This window comes from Periophthalmus magnuspinnatus, chromosome 14 (assembly GCF_009829125.3).
Source record: "Periophthalmus magnuspinnatus isolate fPerMag1 chromosome 14, fPerMag1.2.pri, whole genome shotgun sequence".
In the NCBI taxonomy this organism is placed as follows: Eukaryota; Metazoa; Chordata; class Actinopteri; order Gobiiformes; family Gobiidae; genus Periophthalmus; species Periophthalmus magnuspinnatus.
The window spans coordinates 9,785,314-9,803,646 of NC_047139.1; the positions used below are offsets into that span (position 1 = coordinate 9,785,314).

The 18,333-nt window shown below is 37.6% G+C and overlaps 1 protein-coding gene across 1 annotated transcript; it reads left to right on the forward strand.

The window, feature by feature from the left end:
* The first annotated feature begins 3,088 nt into the window (after nucleotides 1-3,088).
* Nucleotides 3,089-8,193, forward strand: LOC117381657 (von Willebrand factor A domain-containing protein 7-like). The gene is made up of 16 exons (XM_033978649.2): nucleotides 3,089-3,191; nucleotides 3,279-3,459; nucleotides 3,541-3,816; nucleotides 3,982-4,075; nucleotides 4,148-4,276; nucleotides 4,367-4,553; nucleotides 4,635-4,807; nucleotides 4,894-5,006; nucleotides 5,101-5,217; nucleotides 5,297-5,452; nucleotides 5,571-5,703; nucleotides 5,786-5,911; nucleotides 5,990-6,082; nucleotides 6,163-6,428; nucleotides 6,540-6,827; nucleotides 7,468-8,193. The coding sequence occupies exons 2-16, from the start codon at nucleotides 3,280-3,282 to the stop codon at nucleotides 7,897-7,899; spliced, it is 2,763 nt and encodes a 920-aa protein (XP_033834540.2). The 5' UTR covers nucleotides 3,089-3,191; nucleotide 3,279; the 3' UTR covers nucleotides 7,900-8,193.
* The last annotated feature ends 10,140 nt before the right edge of the window (nucleotides 8,194-18,333 follow it).

Below are 18,333 nucleotides of genomic sequence, written 5' to 3' on the forward strand. Positions count from 1 at the left end.
TTAGTGACCACAGAAAAATATTAATAAAAAACTTTGACTTTAGTTTTATGATTTTTTTTTTTTTTTTTCCATAATAGACATTTCTAAGCAGTCAGTTGAAATGAACAGTGTTTTGTGAAAAGCATAGGGTAGTTTTCCCATCAAACTATTCTTTCTCCCAGGTCAATTAGACTAACGATAATTACCAAAACATACCAAGAAATTTACTTTCTTAATTTTCTTGGTCTGTCACCTGTATTTTTACTTAAGTAACACAATTGAGTACTTCTTCCACCGCTACAGCAATGGCACAAATTTTGCCTCTACCCACCTACCTTAGATGGAGATAAGAGCAGCAGTCTGAAGTTAATTTTCAGTAGGAGCATATATCAGAACATTCACAATATTATGTACTTTTTCCTGTTTGATGTCAAAGAAACGTTAATTATCATTCCAGAGGAGAGTAATAGTTACGCACAGCCGTCACATGACACACCTTGTAATTAGAAGTGTACTGACCCAGGACTATTGTTCTGTGTTTCTATGGTCATGATTACTTTGGGAGCCATTCAAATACTAAACCCAGCATTTTATTGTTATGACTAAGACGATTTTCAACAAGTCATGGGTGGTTCAATTTTAGTTTTATGTCAACTTATTTCTAGTAACATGCCTGTGTATGATAAAAATAAAAACACAATGATATAGTTTGCAAATCTATGTTTGTGAATCTTAATTTTCCCTTCCTTTAGTAACTGCTTTAGTAATTCACCCAATAAACAAAAAAAAACAAACAAACAAAAAAAACAATAAATTATCCATTCATTTAGTAATTGACTAATTGTTGTCTGGACAATATAGACAGACTCCAAACATGTTTTATGATAGACAGAGCAAGTAGTATGTAAATTCTGTGTCTTCATCTATACTCTGTTAAGATGTCCTCAAGCTGCACTGCTTTTCTTTCATCTGGATGTAATTCAATAATTTTGCAATCTTAAAATATATCAATGAATCAAAAAAGAATCACCAAATGATTGATTGTTGAAAGCTCAGCCAACTCAGCCAATCCATATTAGCATTGGGACAGGGTTTGTGCTGTAAGATACAGATCTCAGTAAAGGAAATTTGAGACTACAATTTGAACTACATGAACTATGTTTAATTGTGACATACCAATATTCATGGCAATATTTTAATGATTTGACATTGTATGTTTGGTTAAACTAAAAGAAAAATGTAAATGTTTAAAACAAGACTTCATTGGTACTTATCAATGAAAAGTCACAGTTTTTACAATAAAATGTAATGCTATGTCAGATGGAAGCCATTATCTTATTTGTGATTATTTTCATATTAATTATTGGAATATTAATTTCATTATCAGATATTGTGAAAACATATAATTTCAATACATATGTTGTTTTGAAGATATGCAAAATATAACAATATCAAGTATAGTATTTAGTATTCATTTCTACACTTTTGTGGGCCACACCATAGTCTTATAGTTAAACTATAAACTAAACTAAACTAAAGCCATGTTTTAACACATTCGGTTGGATTTTGCAGTTTATCGCCTCAATATCGTTATTAGGAAATCAATATTTCTTTCCACTGGCACTGATCATTAAAACTACTTGAGCCATACTTAGAATAATGATCGCACAAGCTTTAAAATGTGATGTCAATAGGAGCAGTTGATAACGTCACATCACACTGTGGGTGTGATGTGATGCCATGATAATACATGGACAGGTTGAGCAGGCCCCACCTCATCTCCTCCTTAAGTGTGCTTCATAAAAGTGGATATTGCCATCATTGTCTATTGTACTACATCTCATCTTCACGTTCAGGTAAGACCCTCTATGATCGGTGCTTTTGTTAAGCTGAAGTCTGAGACTATAAACTATTTCTTTTGGCCTTTAGCATTAGCACTTACTTACTAAAATGTATACATATATTTTTTTTCATTTTAATCTATTTTGTGTTTTTGTTCGAGGCTTCAACAAGTGTCAATATGGAATATGTCAAAAATGTATTGAATGATTTGTGAATTGTTATTTTATGACAAAATTTTCATAGTAATATTCAGGTTTTTGGAGTAATGAGAGACAAAGATAACAAAATAGACATATATTAGGCAGCGAATGCGCATTTTTTCACAATCTTTTGTCAATTCATCTATATTTAATTCATCTTGATAAAGAATATCATATCATCAGAAGTTCGGCTTGAACACTGAAGCGTTTAAGTGTAAATCAACAATGGCTTAGTTCTCAGTGGGACACTGCACCACTAGAGTCTAAGTTTAGTTCACATAACGATTATTCTGTTACTAAATTACTGAAACTATGAAACAGGAGCACAGTATTGTTCAGTGTGTTTATAATGGCTTATTCCAGCCATCTGTACATTTTGAATAGATTAAGATAAGAGAGATACGCAATTATATTTAGGTTGTTGTTTAGAATTCATTCGTCAGTGGAGACATTGAGTCAATTGACTATAATGAGCACAGGGTGTGTCCATTCTGTAAGGGCTGGTACATATCAAGCTTACCTCATAAAGCATATGAATCATTTGCATTTCAATGACACACTCTTTTTGTGTTTTTTGAGGATTTGGCCATGAATTTACAGGCGGGTACAGTGCATTCATTAAAATAAATAGGGTAATTATAATGATTGTCAGTTTAAACTAGGGCAGCATCTGACTAAACCAATGAACACCCCAAGCCAACAACAACAAACTAGCACTGATCATTTCATATTGTTTCAAAATTATTCAGATTAAATGTGTCCCAGCTAGTGTTGAAACAATACTCACATTTCAAACTCTTGCAGTCTATTTTGATACTAAGGAAAAGGCTCAATACTCTGTACTGATTTTTATACCGCAATTATAATGCAAGCATATTGTTTAGACAGACACAAAATAATAGAAGTTTCTTTAATATTAACATTTGGTCATTGACTAGTTCTTTCTAAAACTATTAAGGAAAGGAAAAATCTGTCCCAATAATGTGATTCTTTTCAGTTTCAATATTTGTTCAAATGAATATCTAGTTTCCATTCTAGTTTGTGTCCTTTTTTTCTTGACAGCCCGAGTCCCAACTGAATACTGCATATTCCAACCACATTCTCTTGTGTTATTTTAGGAGATATTATCCTGATCAAAGAACAACAAAGTCAAACCCGCTCAACAAAAAGGTCAGATGTTATTCATGGAAAGAAGCTAAATATTAAAATGCCAAATGTTCACCTGTAGTACTACGTGTATATGTGTATGTTTTGCAGAATGAGTGTGGGGCTCATAGTGCTGAGCGTCCTGCTGCTGCCCAGAGCAGTGCTCGGGTTTCGTGTGGACAGAGAGACGACATTCACTCACCAGGAGATCACAAAGAGAGCGCTGCTAAACGTCACAGTAGAAGTGTGCCGCACCATGGCCCAGTCTGAGGGCAGGAGCTTCAATGCCCCAGTAAATATTTTTATTGATTTTCTGTTTTGTTATGTTTGTCTTCATGTGACAACATAACAGTTTGTTGTTTTGTCATTGTAGGCCCAGCCTTTTACAGTGGAGAATGTGCTCCAGTCATGTGATGCTCAGGATGCAATCAAGTCATTCTACCAAAACATGAAGTTAATCCAAAACTCCAATGCACGAGTGGACAAAAGTGTTCTGTACAATTCCCTAAGCCATCACTTTCATAGCGAGGAGTTTAGTGGAGGACGAGATATTATTGTAGCAGGGTTGGGAGCTGCGAAGGCCAGCAACAAGAAAGGCAACTACGAGACAGCCCAGCAACAAATTGGAAAAATCAGCCACACTCTACAAGTATGCTGATCTTTACAATATTTAAAATAAATACTAAATATTACTTCCTACTCATTTTGAGCACAAATGCACTATTGCATATAATGTAACAAAACTTACATGTAGCCCAAACAAACAAAACTGACCTGACCTGAACATTTTTATCACATCTTTGTTACTTCAAAGGATTATTACAGCAACACCAACTGGATAGAACTTGGCAAAGACATGCCAAATGCTAATCTTTTGACTGGAAACGGCAATCTGGGCACTATTGCTGGTAAATGAACATATCCAAGATTCAATTCAAATGCTTGAAGAACTTTTGATCAAATAATGCATTCTTCTTTAGCTAGAACAAGGGCAACCTGCAGTAGCTGTACTGACAACTGTGACAACAACATATTAAGCGACATCATCAGTAATCAAATACTGACCTCTGGATATTTCGCCCTTACTCCATCCACCTCCAAACCCGCAGGTATTTAACTACCCAGACTATAAACATTTGCCTGACTGAAAGACTGAGACACAATCAAAAATAATGATTTATATTTGCAATACATTAAAGGAAAGTGCAGTTACGGTGGACCTCTGGATGGTTCAAGTACCGTTGATCCTACAGGGGGCATAAATAAAGACACACCCACCTCCAGGCACGGTAACCTCCATGAAAAAGCTGCAAACATGGCGATAGCTGCCACATCTCAGCTCCTAGAGGACGTCCGAGCTGCAGGTGGAGACAGTGCTTTCTTACAGTAAGCAACCTGAAAAAATATATGTAGTTTTAGAGTACATTTTTTGAGAATACATTTATTTAATCCTATGGTCTTTGTCAGGATGATTGGAGGAAAGCCTGGGAAGCCTCTGTGCTTTGTAGTTGACACCACCGGGAGCATGGCAGAGGATATTGTGTCAGTGCAAGCGCTTACCTCCACACTTCTAAGCAATGTTCAAGCTGGGCTGGTGCCAGAACCTTCAGTTTACATTCTGGTCACTTTTAAAGACCCAGGTAAGATAAATATTGAAATTAAATTGATATTATTATTATTTATTTATTTATTTTTTCATTAAGAAACAAATGCTTTCTTCTGTCAGATTTTGGCCCACTATTGAGAACTACTGATGCTGATGAGTTCAAAGCAGCCATTAATGCCCTGTCAGCATCAGGTGGAGGCGATGTGCCTGAAAGTTCTCTATCAGGACTACAGGTAATTTGTATAGAGTTTAAAATCAAATAAATCTATCTCAAAAACAATACTTGCATCAGGGCATGTATTCACTAAACTGTTGTGTTCTTCTTAGTTGGCTCTAAACGGTGCTCCACCTGGCTCAGACATATTTCTGTTCACCGATGCCCCCGCAAAGGATACAAATTTGAAAGACATTGTCATCGCTTCGATTGAGCAAAAGAAGTCCACAGTGAGTAACATGTGACAGTGATGTTTTCGTAATAGCTATTGTTAAAAAGTATTAAGTTGTGGCATTCTACAAATTTCAGGTTAACATTATAATGACGGGGAATCCTGATTCATTATCTGATCTCGAACTGTATGAAGATGTGGCTCAAGCTTCAGGTGGACAGTTGATAAGAGTCCCAAAGAATGAACTTCCATTTGCAACTGACATCGTGCTTGACTCAGCCAGCTCCTCTTCGGTATGAAATGTTAAAATTACAGTGTTTGATTTATTTTTTGAAGAAAGTCAAGAGGTTTAAAAATATTCCCAAACATAACACAGTACTAGGATAAATTAAATGTTTGCTAATTTTCTAGGTCACACTTTTGGAAGCAGCCAGGAACCCAGGAAAGTCTGAAAATTTTACTTTTATTGTGGATGATATGACCAATAATGTCATTGCTTACATCACTGGGGGCATTTCAAATGTCACCTTTGTGAATCCTTCAGGTAAATATTAGTTTAATATAATCTCTTTGCTTTATAAAACAGAAATATATCAACTCGTTCAACTCATTGTGTTTTGCTTTAGGAATGACAAGCACACCAACTACTTCTACAACAGTGGGAAACTTTAGAAGAATGAAGCTGATGAAACAGGTTGGAATTTGGGAAATGAGAGTTGAGTCAGACAATCCATACACAGCGAAGATTGTTGGTAAGTCTTTAAAACAGCTTCAAATACATATGATCATAAAATATTAGAATACTAATTTTTATTCTTTTAATTCTTTAGGTGACAGTCCCTTAAACTTCATCTATGACTTTTTGGGACCAGCACAAGGCCCTCTGGGGGGGATGATTGCTTCTGAGAGTCGTCCAAAAGCAGGTAAATACAATAAAGGATGTATGAATGTTTACATTAAAAACAAAATCTAAAAGTAATTGTTTTCCAATCTCTTATTTTAGATGCTAAGGGAAGTCTGGAGCTTACATTAATTGGGAGTGACACTGCCACTCTGACGGGGGCTTCCTTGCAAACCTCAAATGGAACGGTTGACGGCAATGTCACTAGTCTGGGCAACAAGGAATACTTAGTGGAGTTTGACCCTATGCCAACAGAGCCGAGTACTCTGATTGTGAGAGGCGCAAACTCTCGATCTCAATCCACTGCAGCATCCTTTCAAAGAATATCACCTGGCAACATCAAAACCTCTTCTATCTCTGTGACTGCTGTAAGTACCACAATTCCCCTTATAACTGCAGGCATAATCAATAAGTCATGCAAAAATGTTGTTTAAAAAAATTATATTTACTAACAATGAGTAAATATATTCTAATTTTAGGATGAGCTGAATGGCCTTATTGAACCTGGTGCATCAATCGCGATCCCCTTCACTGTTTCGAGTGACACAGCAGGAGTCTATACAGTTATGGCTACAAATGACAAAGGATTCACAGTTGCTCACCCGTCCAGCCTTGCGTTGACTGGAGGCAGTGCTAATGGGAATGTCATTCTTACTGCTCCAAATTCAGCAGAGTCGGGTAGTGAAGTCACCCTCACCATTCAGGCAATGAATTCTGGGAAAACAGACATGAACTATGTCGTCAGGCGCTTCACTGTGCTCAAAAAGGTAATGTTACTTAAACGTCCTATGTTATGGAAACTCTTGTGATCTTTGAGCCATGTTAGAATATTGTTGCCTCATCAAAAACATGCCAGGAGTTGTGTTTTGTTTCATTCACACATGTTTGAGTAACCCTTTATTATTATTAGTCGGTCTACATCTTCAAATCTCAATACATGATGTCATGTAGTGGTAGTTTTCAAGTTAATAGCTACGTTTTGCCTTTCCTTCAGTAGAGATTGGATTTCCAGGGTAGAAATCATCTAAATGATTCTAGTGTAGGTGCATAGATTTTAAAAACATAGTAGAGTACTTCCTGTATTGCCACATGACATCACAAGGTGGTACAGAGTTTTATGTTTTATTTATTAAATAAATCGGCCTAAATATGCAGGGTTTATAACATATATCAGAAAATAATATAGGTCCTTTATGTTTAGTTATCCAACATTATTCAAGTTCAAAATTTAACCCCAAATCAACTGAACTATGCTTATGAACTGTTAAAATAAGTGAAGAATGTTGCATTGTTATAAACCTAATGAAGAATTCGAATAATATTAGGACAGAGAATTACATTGCCCAACAGACACTAATAAGTCAGATGGCCTTCCTCATTTTAATGCTCCATTGTTCTTTTCAACAGGTGACAGACTTCAGCAGCCCAGTCTGTCTGCTTGAGAGTCAGACGAGCTGTCCTCAGAGTTGCACAGCATCCATGTGGCAGCTCTCTGTCAGGGTCAGCGATGGGACGGATGGTCCTGGAGTGGACAGCATCTACCTACGTCGGGGCAATGGGACTCTGACCTCCAGAATAGCTTCAGGAAATTCTAAAATAGCGATCTATGAGGCATCCTGCTGTTCAACTGAAGTAGAAATGGTAGTAGTGGATAGCGTGGGTAATGCAGCCACCTGTAATTTTAAAAGCCGAATAGCTACTACAACCACAACAACAACCACGACAACCACAGCAAACTCCAACAACAGTCAAACAACAGCATCTATGTCGCCCAAACTGGTGCAGTCATCTCTCCTTTGTCTCATTCTCTGCCTGCTTGGGTTTTATTTCACCAACTGAAAAACAAGTCATGCAAAAGTTAAAGAAAGAACAAAATTAAGACTATTTATTAAGTGGCCTCGCGGGCCAAATCAGATCCCCTGGAGGGCCAAACTTGGCCCGCAGGCCCTAATTTGGGCACCCCTGGTCTAGGGTATTTATGTATAATATTACACTATATTTATTATTGAGTTAACTTGTATGATAAATCTGTATTGAAGTTCATTCTCTGCCCAATGCCTGCTTTTGTTCTTATTTATGTTCTGTGTAAAACAACATACAAAAAAAATGAATAAAGCTATTTATATTAACAGGGCTCCAGACTAATCCATCTAAGATTTTCATTTGGGTGCACCAAAACCCGACACTTATTTAAGTAACAATGACTATGTTTTTACCCAGATATATAACTTGTATTCTATTTGTTTTCTTTAGTAAGAATAAGTGTGTAACATAAACTAAATATTTAAAGACTTAATTTATAATAATTTAAAGATTTAAAGGTGTTTATTTGATCAAACAACATTAAGAATTAAGTTAAAACAGAATGAGTTGAAGATTATAAGTTTAATTAATGAAAAGCTATTAAATAAATATTGATTTCAAAAACTAGACCGCTAGAGTGAGAGGTCTGTGTTTTTAAGGATCTTTACATTTCACTATAGTAAGTGTAGAGTGGGTCCTCTTACTTCCAATTTTAATAGCTGATCTGGACTTTTGGTGTCTAGTTTTATTTTCTTTTTCACCTCATGCTCAGCAGTCTCATTTGAGTAACTAAACACTGTAGAGGATCTGCTCTTTAAATATATAATTTCATTCACAAACAGATGAAAATTCTAAATGTATGAGCTTACATATGAGCTCTGCGGTGTGTTTAGCTCTACACACCAGACCGTGACCTGACTAGTGGTGTGAGGATCTCACACTGGCTTCAGCAGTCTGAGCAGAAGTGAGGGCAGACAGCCTCACGAGCCAGCGAGTGACTTAACACGTTTTCTTCAGTCATTGGGCATATGCGTGCCCAATTCACGGATAGCCCCTAAAGCACGGTACGTTTGTCCAGTGTGAGTGCAACCACAGTTGGGTATTGGGACTTAAGCCCAGTTGGAGGAGGTGGGCCAAAGCATGGCACAGTTGCTCATGTACATGCACACGTGTGACTTATGAGGCCTATCAGGTGTTTATGTTACTCATACAAGGAAAACAGTGAATAAACTCCACTCCAAATAAACATACAATTTTTAAGAGAGAAAAAACTAAAAGCTAATAAATATTGTATGATATAATTAATATAAATTCTTTCAAATATTTAGATTGAAGTAAAATTTATGTTACAATAATAATAATAATAATATTGTAGTAGTAGTAGTAGTAGTAGTAGTAGTTCTGTCAGTTCTGTCCACAGTAAAGTGATATTCAGTTACGCCTTTTTCCAACCCTCATTCTTAGTATTGTAAAAGGCTACATTACGAACACACAAGCAACACCTTTAATTATTCTCCACCCAGCCTGTAAACAGGTCCACACCCAACTTAGGCATGAATAATGAAAAAGATGGTCACTCCCTTACCAGGCATGCTTGCACAGACATCAACACATCAAAGAAGCAAAGCGTATAACAGGGTCAAAACATTGGTCAAAGTCTTTTGGGCACCTAATTAGGTGTATGAATATTACACAGACTGAGTTCTTCTCTCAAACAGAAAACAATCTGTTCCACCTTGTGATGCCATATGGCAATACAGGAAGTGCTCCACTCCATACACCTTCACTAGAATCATTTGGATGTTTAATGTCAAGATTACTCAAACATGTGTGAATGAACAAAACAGAACTCCAGGTGTGTTTTTGACGAGGTAACAGCATTAGAGCATGTCTTTATATATATGTCTTTAAACTTAAAATTCATCTCCATGGAGTTGCACTGTCCCAATAACACATTTTGAAGCATGATATATAGAAGTACGATATACTGCTACCGAGAAATATTGGGACTAATGATAATACTGACTCTACTTTATGCAACTTACACAAAGCAGGATGATCCCAGTAAATCAATTTTTTTATATACAGTGTCATTAAAAGGCCTGAGCTGTAACAAATATACAGCAGATGAACCAATAATTAGCAATTGAAGTTATTTATTCTACCCTCTGAAGCTGAAATCTTACATTATTAGATAAAAATGGCACAAATCTCACCACTATTGCAAAAAAAAAAAAAAAAAGAAATGCACATGATCAATAAAGAGTCCCAAAAATACATTGTTCCAGCTTTCATGTACTGAACAAAGTCGATAGTAATTATTGTGACAGGCCTACCATGGAGACAAGCAAAACAGTTCAAGTTACAAGTCACAAGTCCGATCTGTGGGGAGGCTAGCCTGCTCAATGTAAGAATAAGCTAAGTGTTTTTCAAGTTTTGTTTTTAGTAATACAATACCAAAAAGCAAGACAGATTAATTTAATGAGACACTAGTGAACATTACAGGCAAATCTATCTGTCTCTATGAATAGAGTGAACCAAGCAAGTGTGAAGCCCCACCAGAAAAGAGTTGCCTTGGTTAGTTGCCTCAAAGGTGTGTTATGGCGGGATCAAAACTTCTCGTCTCGTCTCTCCCATAATTCTTCTGACATAGGCCTACTGAAATATAAATAAAAGAATAAAACTTTACATTAAACAACGTCGTCAAACCAAGATGAGGTATAGGCATTACAGGCCGGTCTATTTTGGGTTAAGTTAACGTTAGCTAGTTAGGCTAGGCTAGCTGACTCACCGTTACACACTAACATGACAGAGATGGGATGAATAACTAAAATAAATAACTTAACATGAACAGTTGGAACCAGATAAAAAAAAATTAAAGAACCGAATCTTTTTCTTTGTAGTTTTTATGCATTTTTTATACTGATTAACGTTGAATCAACAAAGAAGCAGTGATTTGCGCACGTCATAATAACGGTTAGCTTCTTAATTAGCCTATTATTATAGTGAAACGTTTTAATTAGATTATGAATACCTTCAAAGGATAAAGTCACTCACACTCTCCGTTTGAACCATTTTAAAACAAATATTAGTGTAACCGGTTCATATATATGCACAATTACCCAAAATGGTGCTTTTTTTATTACAGTTTTGCTCATACCTGGCGTTTGATTTAATATACAGCCTTGGTCCTCCAGCCACTTCTTCTGTGTTTTTGTTTCTTCTTCGTGTGACTTTCGCCTTGCCCCTGGTTGCAAATCCATTATTGGGAAAAGGTCAGTCATCTATTGTAATCCGAATGTTAAAAGTGTCCGTTCGTAATTAGGCCCGAGCCCCTACAGGGCGTAGGGCCTATTGCTTCCGCAACGATGAGTGCGAAGCACTCATCGTTGCAGACTGTCTTCACGAAGTTGCGCGCGAAGCGCGCAACTTCGTGGCAGCACCGCGACCTTGCACAGACTCCTGTGTCCTAGCAACCCATGCCGTAGGCATGGGTTTTCATATTTGTTGTTGCTAGCATGTCAGCGTCAACATCGAGTCAATGGGCGAAGCCCATTGACTCGATGTTGACGCTGACATGCGTTAACAGGAGTCAATAGGAGGACTCGTCCCCCATCGCCCCCTGCACAGACTCCTGTGTCCTAGCAACCCATGCCGTAGGCATGGGACATGCATATTTGTTCTTGCTAGCATGTCAGCGTCAACATTGAGTCAATGGGCGAAGCCCATTGACTCAATGTTTACGCTGACGCAGCGCGAAGCGCTCATGTCCCCAAACACACTCCTGACATCGAGCCCTATCCAAGCCCCCATGCCACAGGCATGGGCCATACTTGTTACTGCTAAAATGAATGGAAGTCAATGGGAGGTCAATGGCGGACCCCGACGCCATGGCGAATGACGAGCGCGTTAGCTAGGACACAGGAGTCTGTGCACCGCGACCTTGCACAGACTCCTGTGTCCTAGCAACCCATGCCGTAGGCATGGGTTTTCATATTTGTTGTTGCTAGCATGTCAGCGTCAACATCGAGTCAATGGGCGAAGCCCATTGACTCGATGTTGACGCTGACATGCGTTAACAGGAGTCAATAGGAGGACTCGTCCCCCATCGCCCCCTGCACAGACTCCTGTGTCCTAGCAACCCATGCCGTAGGCATGGGACATGCATATTTGTTCTTGCTAGCATGTCAGCGTCAACATTGAGTCAATGGGCGAAGCCCATTGACTCAATGTTTACGCTGACGCAGCGCGAAGCGCTCATGTCCCCAAACACACTCCTGACATCGAGCCCTATCCAAGCCCCCATGCCACAGGCATGGGCCATACTTGTTACTGCTAAAATGAATGGAAGTCAATGGGAGGTCAATGGCGGACCCCGACGCCATGGCGAATGACGAGCGCGTTAGCGCTCGTCATTCGCCATTGACCCCACGGTGACGTGGGGAAAGTCGAGAGCTTTCAAAAAACGTATAATATGTGTTTCTAATGTTATCGGATATATTGTTTTTGCTAAAAATATTATTATTATTTTTTTTTTTTTTTTTTTTTTCTTCTTTCTTCTGCTCTTTGAGCAGGAATTTGACCCCCTGAACATATTCAAAAACTCACCAAATTTTGCCCATAATTCAGGTCTGGTGAAAAATTTATTTTTTTATGTGGTGCATCATTGGACATAAAAAAATGGCGCGACAGCGCCCCCTGCAAAAGTCAAATTTTTGACGTCAATGGGAGACGTCGACGTCAACTTTTTCATACAGCCACCAAATTCGGGACATGCATTCTTCACGTGATGCCAAACAAAAAAGATTATTATGGCCACGCCCTCTGACACACCGGAAGTCGGCCATCTTGGATTGAAAATTCCAAAATGCCGACTCAGCGTTTTCGCTGACCTCGCATTTTCGTCAACTCCTCTGAAGGCGCTTCACCTGCAGGGCTGAAATTCACTGTACATCATCTAGACAAGTGGGGCATCAAAAGTTATCCAATTTATGATGATCCCTATTACGGTTTCCGTGCGGCAAAGCCGCAAATTTCCATCGGAATTTTTGCAATTTTCAAACGTCAAAATTTGCTCCCGTTTGCGCATGCAAAGTCCGATTTGGCTCAAATTCGAATCAGTTGTAAAACTTTCGGGCCTAAAGCTACTCATTATCACAGAAACTAAATTGGCGCGATAGCGCCCCCTACAGAACATCTAATACATTTGTATGGAGGACCGAAAATTTAGTTTTCCCAAATGTTACCAAATTTGACACAAAATTCCATTGGGTCATCCCAATCAATAAAGTCAATCAGACCTATGTCGTCTTTTGCACCGTGTTGCCATGGCGATGCGCCAAACTGCCAATGTTATCCTAATGGGAATCCTCTCAATTTTTCCCATTCATGGGAAAAATATTAGTTTCATGGAATAATGTGAAATTTGGCACCATGACTCTTCATGTCATCCTGATCAAAAAAGTCAATCAGACCCATGTCATATTTTTCACTGGGTTGCCATGGCGATGCGCGAAAGCGCCCATGTTATCCTAATGGGAAAATTTCCAAATTTTCGTACATTTCAAAGTCTTATAACGACATTTTACCGTCAACGACGAACATAAAATTTGGCACAGTGATTCTTCAGGTCGTCCCCGACCAAAAAGTCCAGGGGGCCAAGTTTGTATTTTGCACGGTGTTGCCATGGCGATGCCTGGAAAACCCATGTTGTTGCATTTTGTGCATCAGCACAAATTGACTTGTTTGGTGACAAGTGCAGCCCAAAGCCGCAATACAAAAGGGACAAGTGGCGCGTCAGCGCCACCCACAGGGAGTGCGGGGCCGGCCTAGTGCGAAGCACGGCCCGCGAGGGCCGTTCGATGCCGCTTGCGGCTTTAATTATTTTTGCTTTTGTTTACATCTGTGGACTGGTTATATTTACTTGTATTTAGGTTAATATTGAGCTCATATGTTGTTCCGTTGTTTTCGTTTGTTCATGTAGGCAAGTGCGGGGAGATGCTAACTTTGTCCATTGTCTTCTCCTGTAGTGTGGGCTGGACCGACAGTTAGCGGCACATGTTGATCCAGTTTTTTGCTTTTGTGAAACAGGTATGTTGTTTTGGGCTCTTTGCAAACCCAGTATTGGGAAGAGTGTGTGATAAAATGAGTGCTCACATTGGCTTCTGTCATATAAATAAACAATAAAAGAGCCAGATCTTTGAAATTAACAGGTCCTAAAAATTGGGATCCAGTGTAAAAAAAAAAAAAAGTCCCATAACTTTTGTGCACACACGACTGGATCCTTTTCCGGAGTGAATGTTCGGCTCTGGCGCCCTCCAGTGGTGTACAGTGGGCCTGCTGAATTTTGAGAGCAATCTCTTTCATGGTGTAAACTGAATTCACATCATTCTGCAGCCGTCTTAACCTGTTCACGTGTGATGTGCTCAGTCTGTCCTGATTCAGTTTCAGTCCCATGATTCATTCCTGAGGACTTTTGACCATTTGAGCTGCTAAGCTGTGACAAGGTAAGGTTACAGTGACCTTACAAAATAAAAGCACCCTTTCAAAAAGAAATGACACATCTCAAAGGGCTGCCTAAAATAAATAAAACAGCCAGCAAGACAATTTTGTACTTCAAACTCATAATAAAAAATAACCCTAAAATTCACACTAAAAAAAAAAATATAAATAAATAAATAAATAAATAATAGGACTTTCCCCTGGACTTTTTTCTCCTAAATCTTATTTTTAAATATTGTCAGCCCAACCAAGAAACAATCTCCTGTCAGCCCATCTGTCCAGACACACTATACCTACTGTCAGTGGTAGAATGTAACTGAGTACAAGTAGTAAAGTACTGTACTTAAGTAAAAATGTTAGGTATCTGTACTTTTTAAAGTGGATGTTGTTTTTTGTTGTTGTTTTTTTTACTTCACCATGAGTGGTATCCATACTTTCTATTTCACTACATTTTTGTGCAGGACTGAAAAGTAAAAGTATTTTTTTATTATTGTCTGGGACCTGCTGAAAAGGCTGAGGGTTTATTTTTAACACATTCAGAATTTGATCAAACAAAAATATACAATAATAAAAACAATTAGAAAAAAACCCAACTGATTCAGTTGTTTATGTTGAACAGAATTCAGCACAAATCTTTATCAAAATCACTACATTTGAAGCTTTATTAGATCTCAAAATATGTGAGAAATACTTTTACTTTTTACATTTTTTTCATATGATACTTTAATTTCAGTATTTTTTGCTTCGTTACCTGTACTTTTATTTAAGTAACAAAATAGCTTGTTACCAGAGTCTTAGCTTTCAGTTCAGTTTGAATTGGGAGCCATTTTAGTGAAACATTTAATGAAAAATAGACCCGCCTGGTAAGGGGTTAAATCAAATGTGGTGATTTTATTTGAGCCCAGCAAAAAAGACGTGATTAATTTGAGCTTTCAGACAAAAACATGTCAAGAATAATGTTTTAAGCACTAATATGCTTTTTCACTATGTTGACAGATTAGATTATTGTACATGTTGGATGTTCCTGGAGACTATGGCACCACCTGAGGCACCAGGGTCATTCTAACCCAGAGGAGGTAAGTCGTTTGTGGGATGCATTCTTGTACATTTTGGGGGTTCCTGAAGGTTATGGGAGGCTTTAAGTACCAGGGGCATTTGGCTCAGTCCAATTAAGAGAGAATAATCTATTTATGGGATAGATTATTGTACATTTTGGATGTTCCTGGAGACTATGGTACCACTTGAGGCACTAGGGTCATTCTAACCTAGAGCAGATCACCTATTTGTTGGATGGATTATTAGCGACTGTTGGTCAGTACTGTTGTTTTGAAGCTTCACTGTGTTTTTAAAGTCCATATCGGCAATCACGACTTTTATACGACTGAAGACTTCCAGTTAAATGAAATAGTGCAATTATCAAATTTAACATGATCATATTGCAAATTGTATAAGCTATTTAACATGTGTTTGTACATTAATGTTTGCAATTAAAACAGGTTTATCTAGGACTGCGTGGCTCACATTAAAATAATAAAATATACAGGCGTTAGTGTTACATGAAGTCATATCATATAATTTCTACTTTAAAGTTGTAATTTCATAAGAACATTATAGTTAAATGAGCTCTATGTAAGATTTTAGTTTTAAATTTCATAAACTTGACCTGTCTGTGGCCCCAGAGATGTTACTCAAAAAAGAATTTCTTTTTTTGAATACAGCACTAATGTTTTGCTTTAGTTTTGCATGCGTACGTGTCACATTGTCACGTTCAGAGCGGCTCATGAGTGAGATTTGAGCAGGTTCAGTGTTTTCGTAACCGGGGAAGAACAGCAGATGATGGTGTAAGTTTGTGTTGTTTGAGAAATTGTACGTGAGGGACTTTCCTAAAAGCAGAAATATTAGGTTTGGGTTGAGATTACACAGGTCAAAAAGTTAATAAAAGCACAGATAAATGTCAAACATGAACAATAACATAGGACAATAATAGAAGGTGACTCACTGTCAAGTTATTAACCATACAGGGCGATAGGACATATTTCACAATCATGAGTCTATTTTTATCACAACATCTCGAATTCCTTTGTTTAAACAGACCAGGACAACAGGTCAGAATACTCAGGTGGAACTGTCAGACTGCAGATTTGTTGAGCTGGTTTATGTTAATATCTTTGTAATTACTGAGCCCATGAACAAAAGCTGACATAAAGCATCTTCATCAATATAAATAAAGGGGAAATCACTCTTTCACAATAGGTTCAGACAGTGGTGCAATTATTTAACCCCAAACACATGATTATTATCACACAAAAGGACTTTAGGTCATGAGATTTAAATGACAAGTTTGTGAAGCCAATCCTAAACAAATAATAAGTTTCAACATCAATGGATCATACGTTTGGATAATTATTTCAAAAACGGCCAATCTCCTGTAATGTTTTATAGACCCCTAAACTCTGTCTGAAATCAGCTTAAACTTAATAAACTTTAATGCAAACATATAGTCCAGTTTCTTCTTCTAAAAACCAAACCACATGTTTTTATTGTCTGTAGATCTCTCCAGTAAAAACACACAAGCTGATCACTGACTGCTGCACTGACACTACACAATAGTTCTACTAAAAGTATTATGTTTATAAATTACTAACTGAAACAACTTTTAAATGTGGTTTTAAGGCTTAGACATTTAAGGCAAAACTGTTTATTTTGTATTTTTGTGTAGTAGTAGTAGTAGTAGTAGTAGTAGTAGTGGTAGTGCAAGCAGTAGTGGTGGTAATAGTAGTAGTAGTTGTTGTAATAGTAATAGTAGTAGTAGCTGTTGTTGGTGTTGGTGTAGTAGTAGTTGTTGTTGTTGTACTAGTAGTTGCAGTAGCAGTAGTAGTTGTTGGTGGTGGTGTAGTAGTAGTAGTTTTTGTAGTAGTAGTTGTACAAGTAGTTGTACTAGTAGTAGTTCTTGTTGTGCTTTCACTACAACCAAAAGTAATGAGTTGCAGCAATAAATTCTCCATAAGTTCCTTTTCTGTTAATATTTGATTGATAATTCAGAAGTGACAGTGATTTCATGAAGGGAAAGTAGAATGAACACAACATTACCGTGTACTGTACAAGTGATCAAATACTGTTTGTGTGCTGTGAGTTTGAAAATCATGAGGAACACAACTAGTTCAGTTTAAACATTTTTTTTACCATGGTCCAGAGTTATTCCTCACTTACCTTCGGCATTTAGAGCATCATGGTAAAGCTAACAACAACTAGCATGCTAACGTGCATTTCCAGTTTCTCAGACAAATACAATGCATTATATAGCAGACATATTTTAACCTCAAGAGCTGTTTATGCAATATATCAGAACACATTTTGCTCAAATACATGGGGAAAATTGGGTACAGGGTCATTAAAGGTCCTATATTACACAAAATTGACTCCTGTGAGCTGTTAGCGATGTTATAACATTTTTACCTCATCAAAAACACACCTGGAGTTGTGTTTTGTTTCATTCACACTTGTTTGAGTAACACTTTATTATTAGTCCGTCTACATCTCCCCTGCTCAAAATTGTCTGTTCCACCTCGTGATGTCATTACCTGGCAGTCTAACCATTATTTTTGACCTGCTTTACTCTACAAAACACTGAAATAACCTTTAAAATACTTTAGTTTTTAGTTTTGTTCAGTTGGGGTGCCCACAGAAAATGTGTAATATGTGGTGCACTGAGGAATGAAACTGTTTCATTGAGGCTTCAGAGGTGAACAATTCATTCAAATGATTCTAGTGAAGGTGCATGGAGCTTAAAAATACAGGGGAAGCAGTCTTATTGTACCACATGACGTCATAAGGTGGAAGTGTTTTCTGTTTCAGGGAAGAACTCAGCCTAAATATGCAGAGTTTGTGTGTTAAACATGTGTGGATGATACAAAACACAACTTCAGGTCTGTTTGTGATGAAGAAACAAAGAAACAGTGCCACAGAGGC

Bases quoted from the DNA above. Each gene is read 5' to 3' on its own strand.
- LOC117381657 (XM_033978649.2), top strand. From the start codon at position 3,280: ATGAGTGTGGGGCTCATAGTGCTGAGCGTCCTGCTGCTGCCCAGAGCA. The intron at 6,429-6,539 runs GTAAGTACCACA...TTCTAATTTTAG, and splicing joins CTTCTATCTCTGTGACTGCT to GATGAGCTGAATGGCCTTAT. The intron at 6,828-7,467 runs GTAATGTTACTT...TCTTTTCAACAG, and splicing joins GCTTCACTGTGCTCAAAAAG to GTGACAGACTTCAGCAGCCC.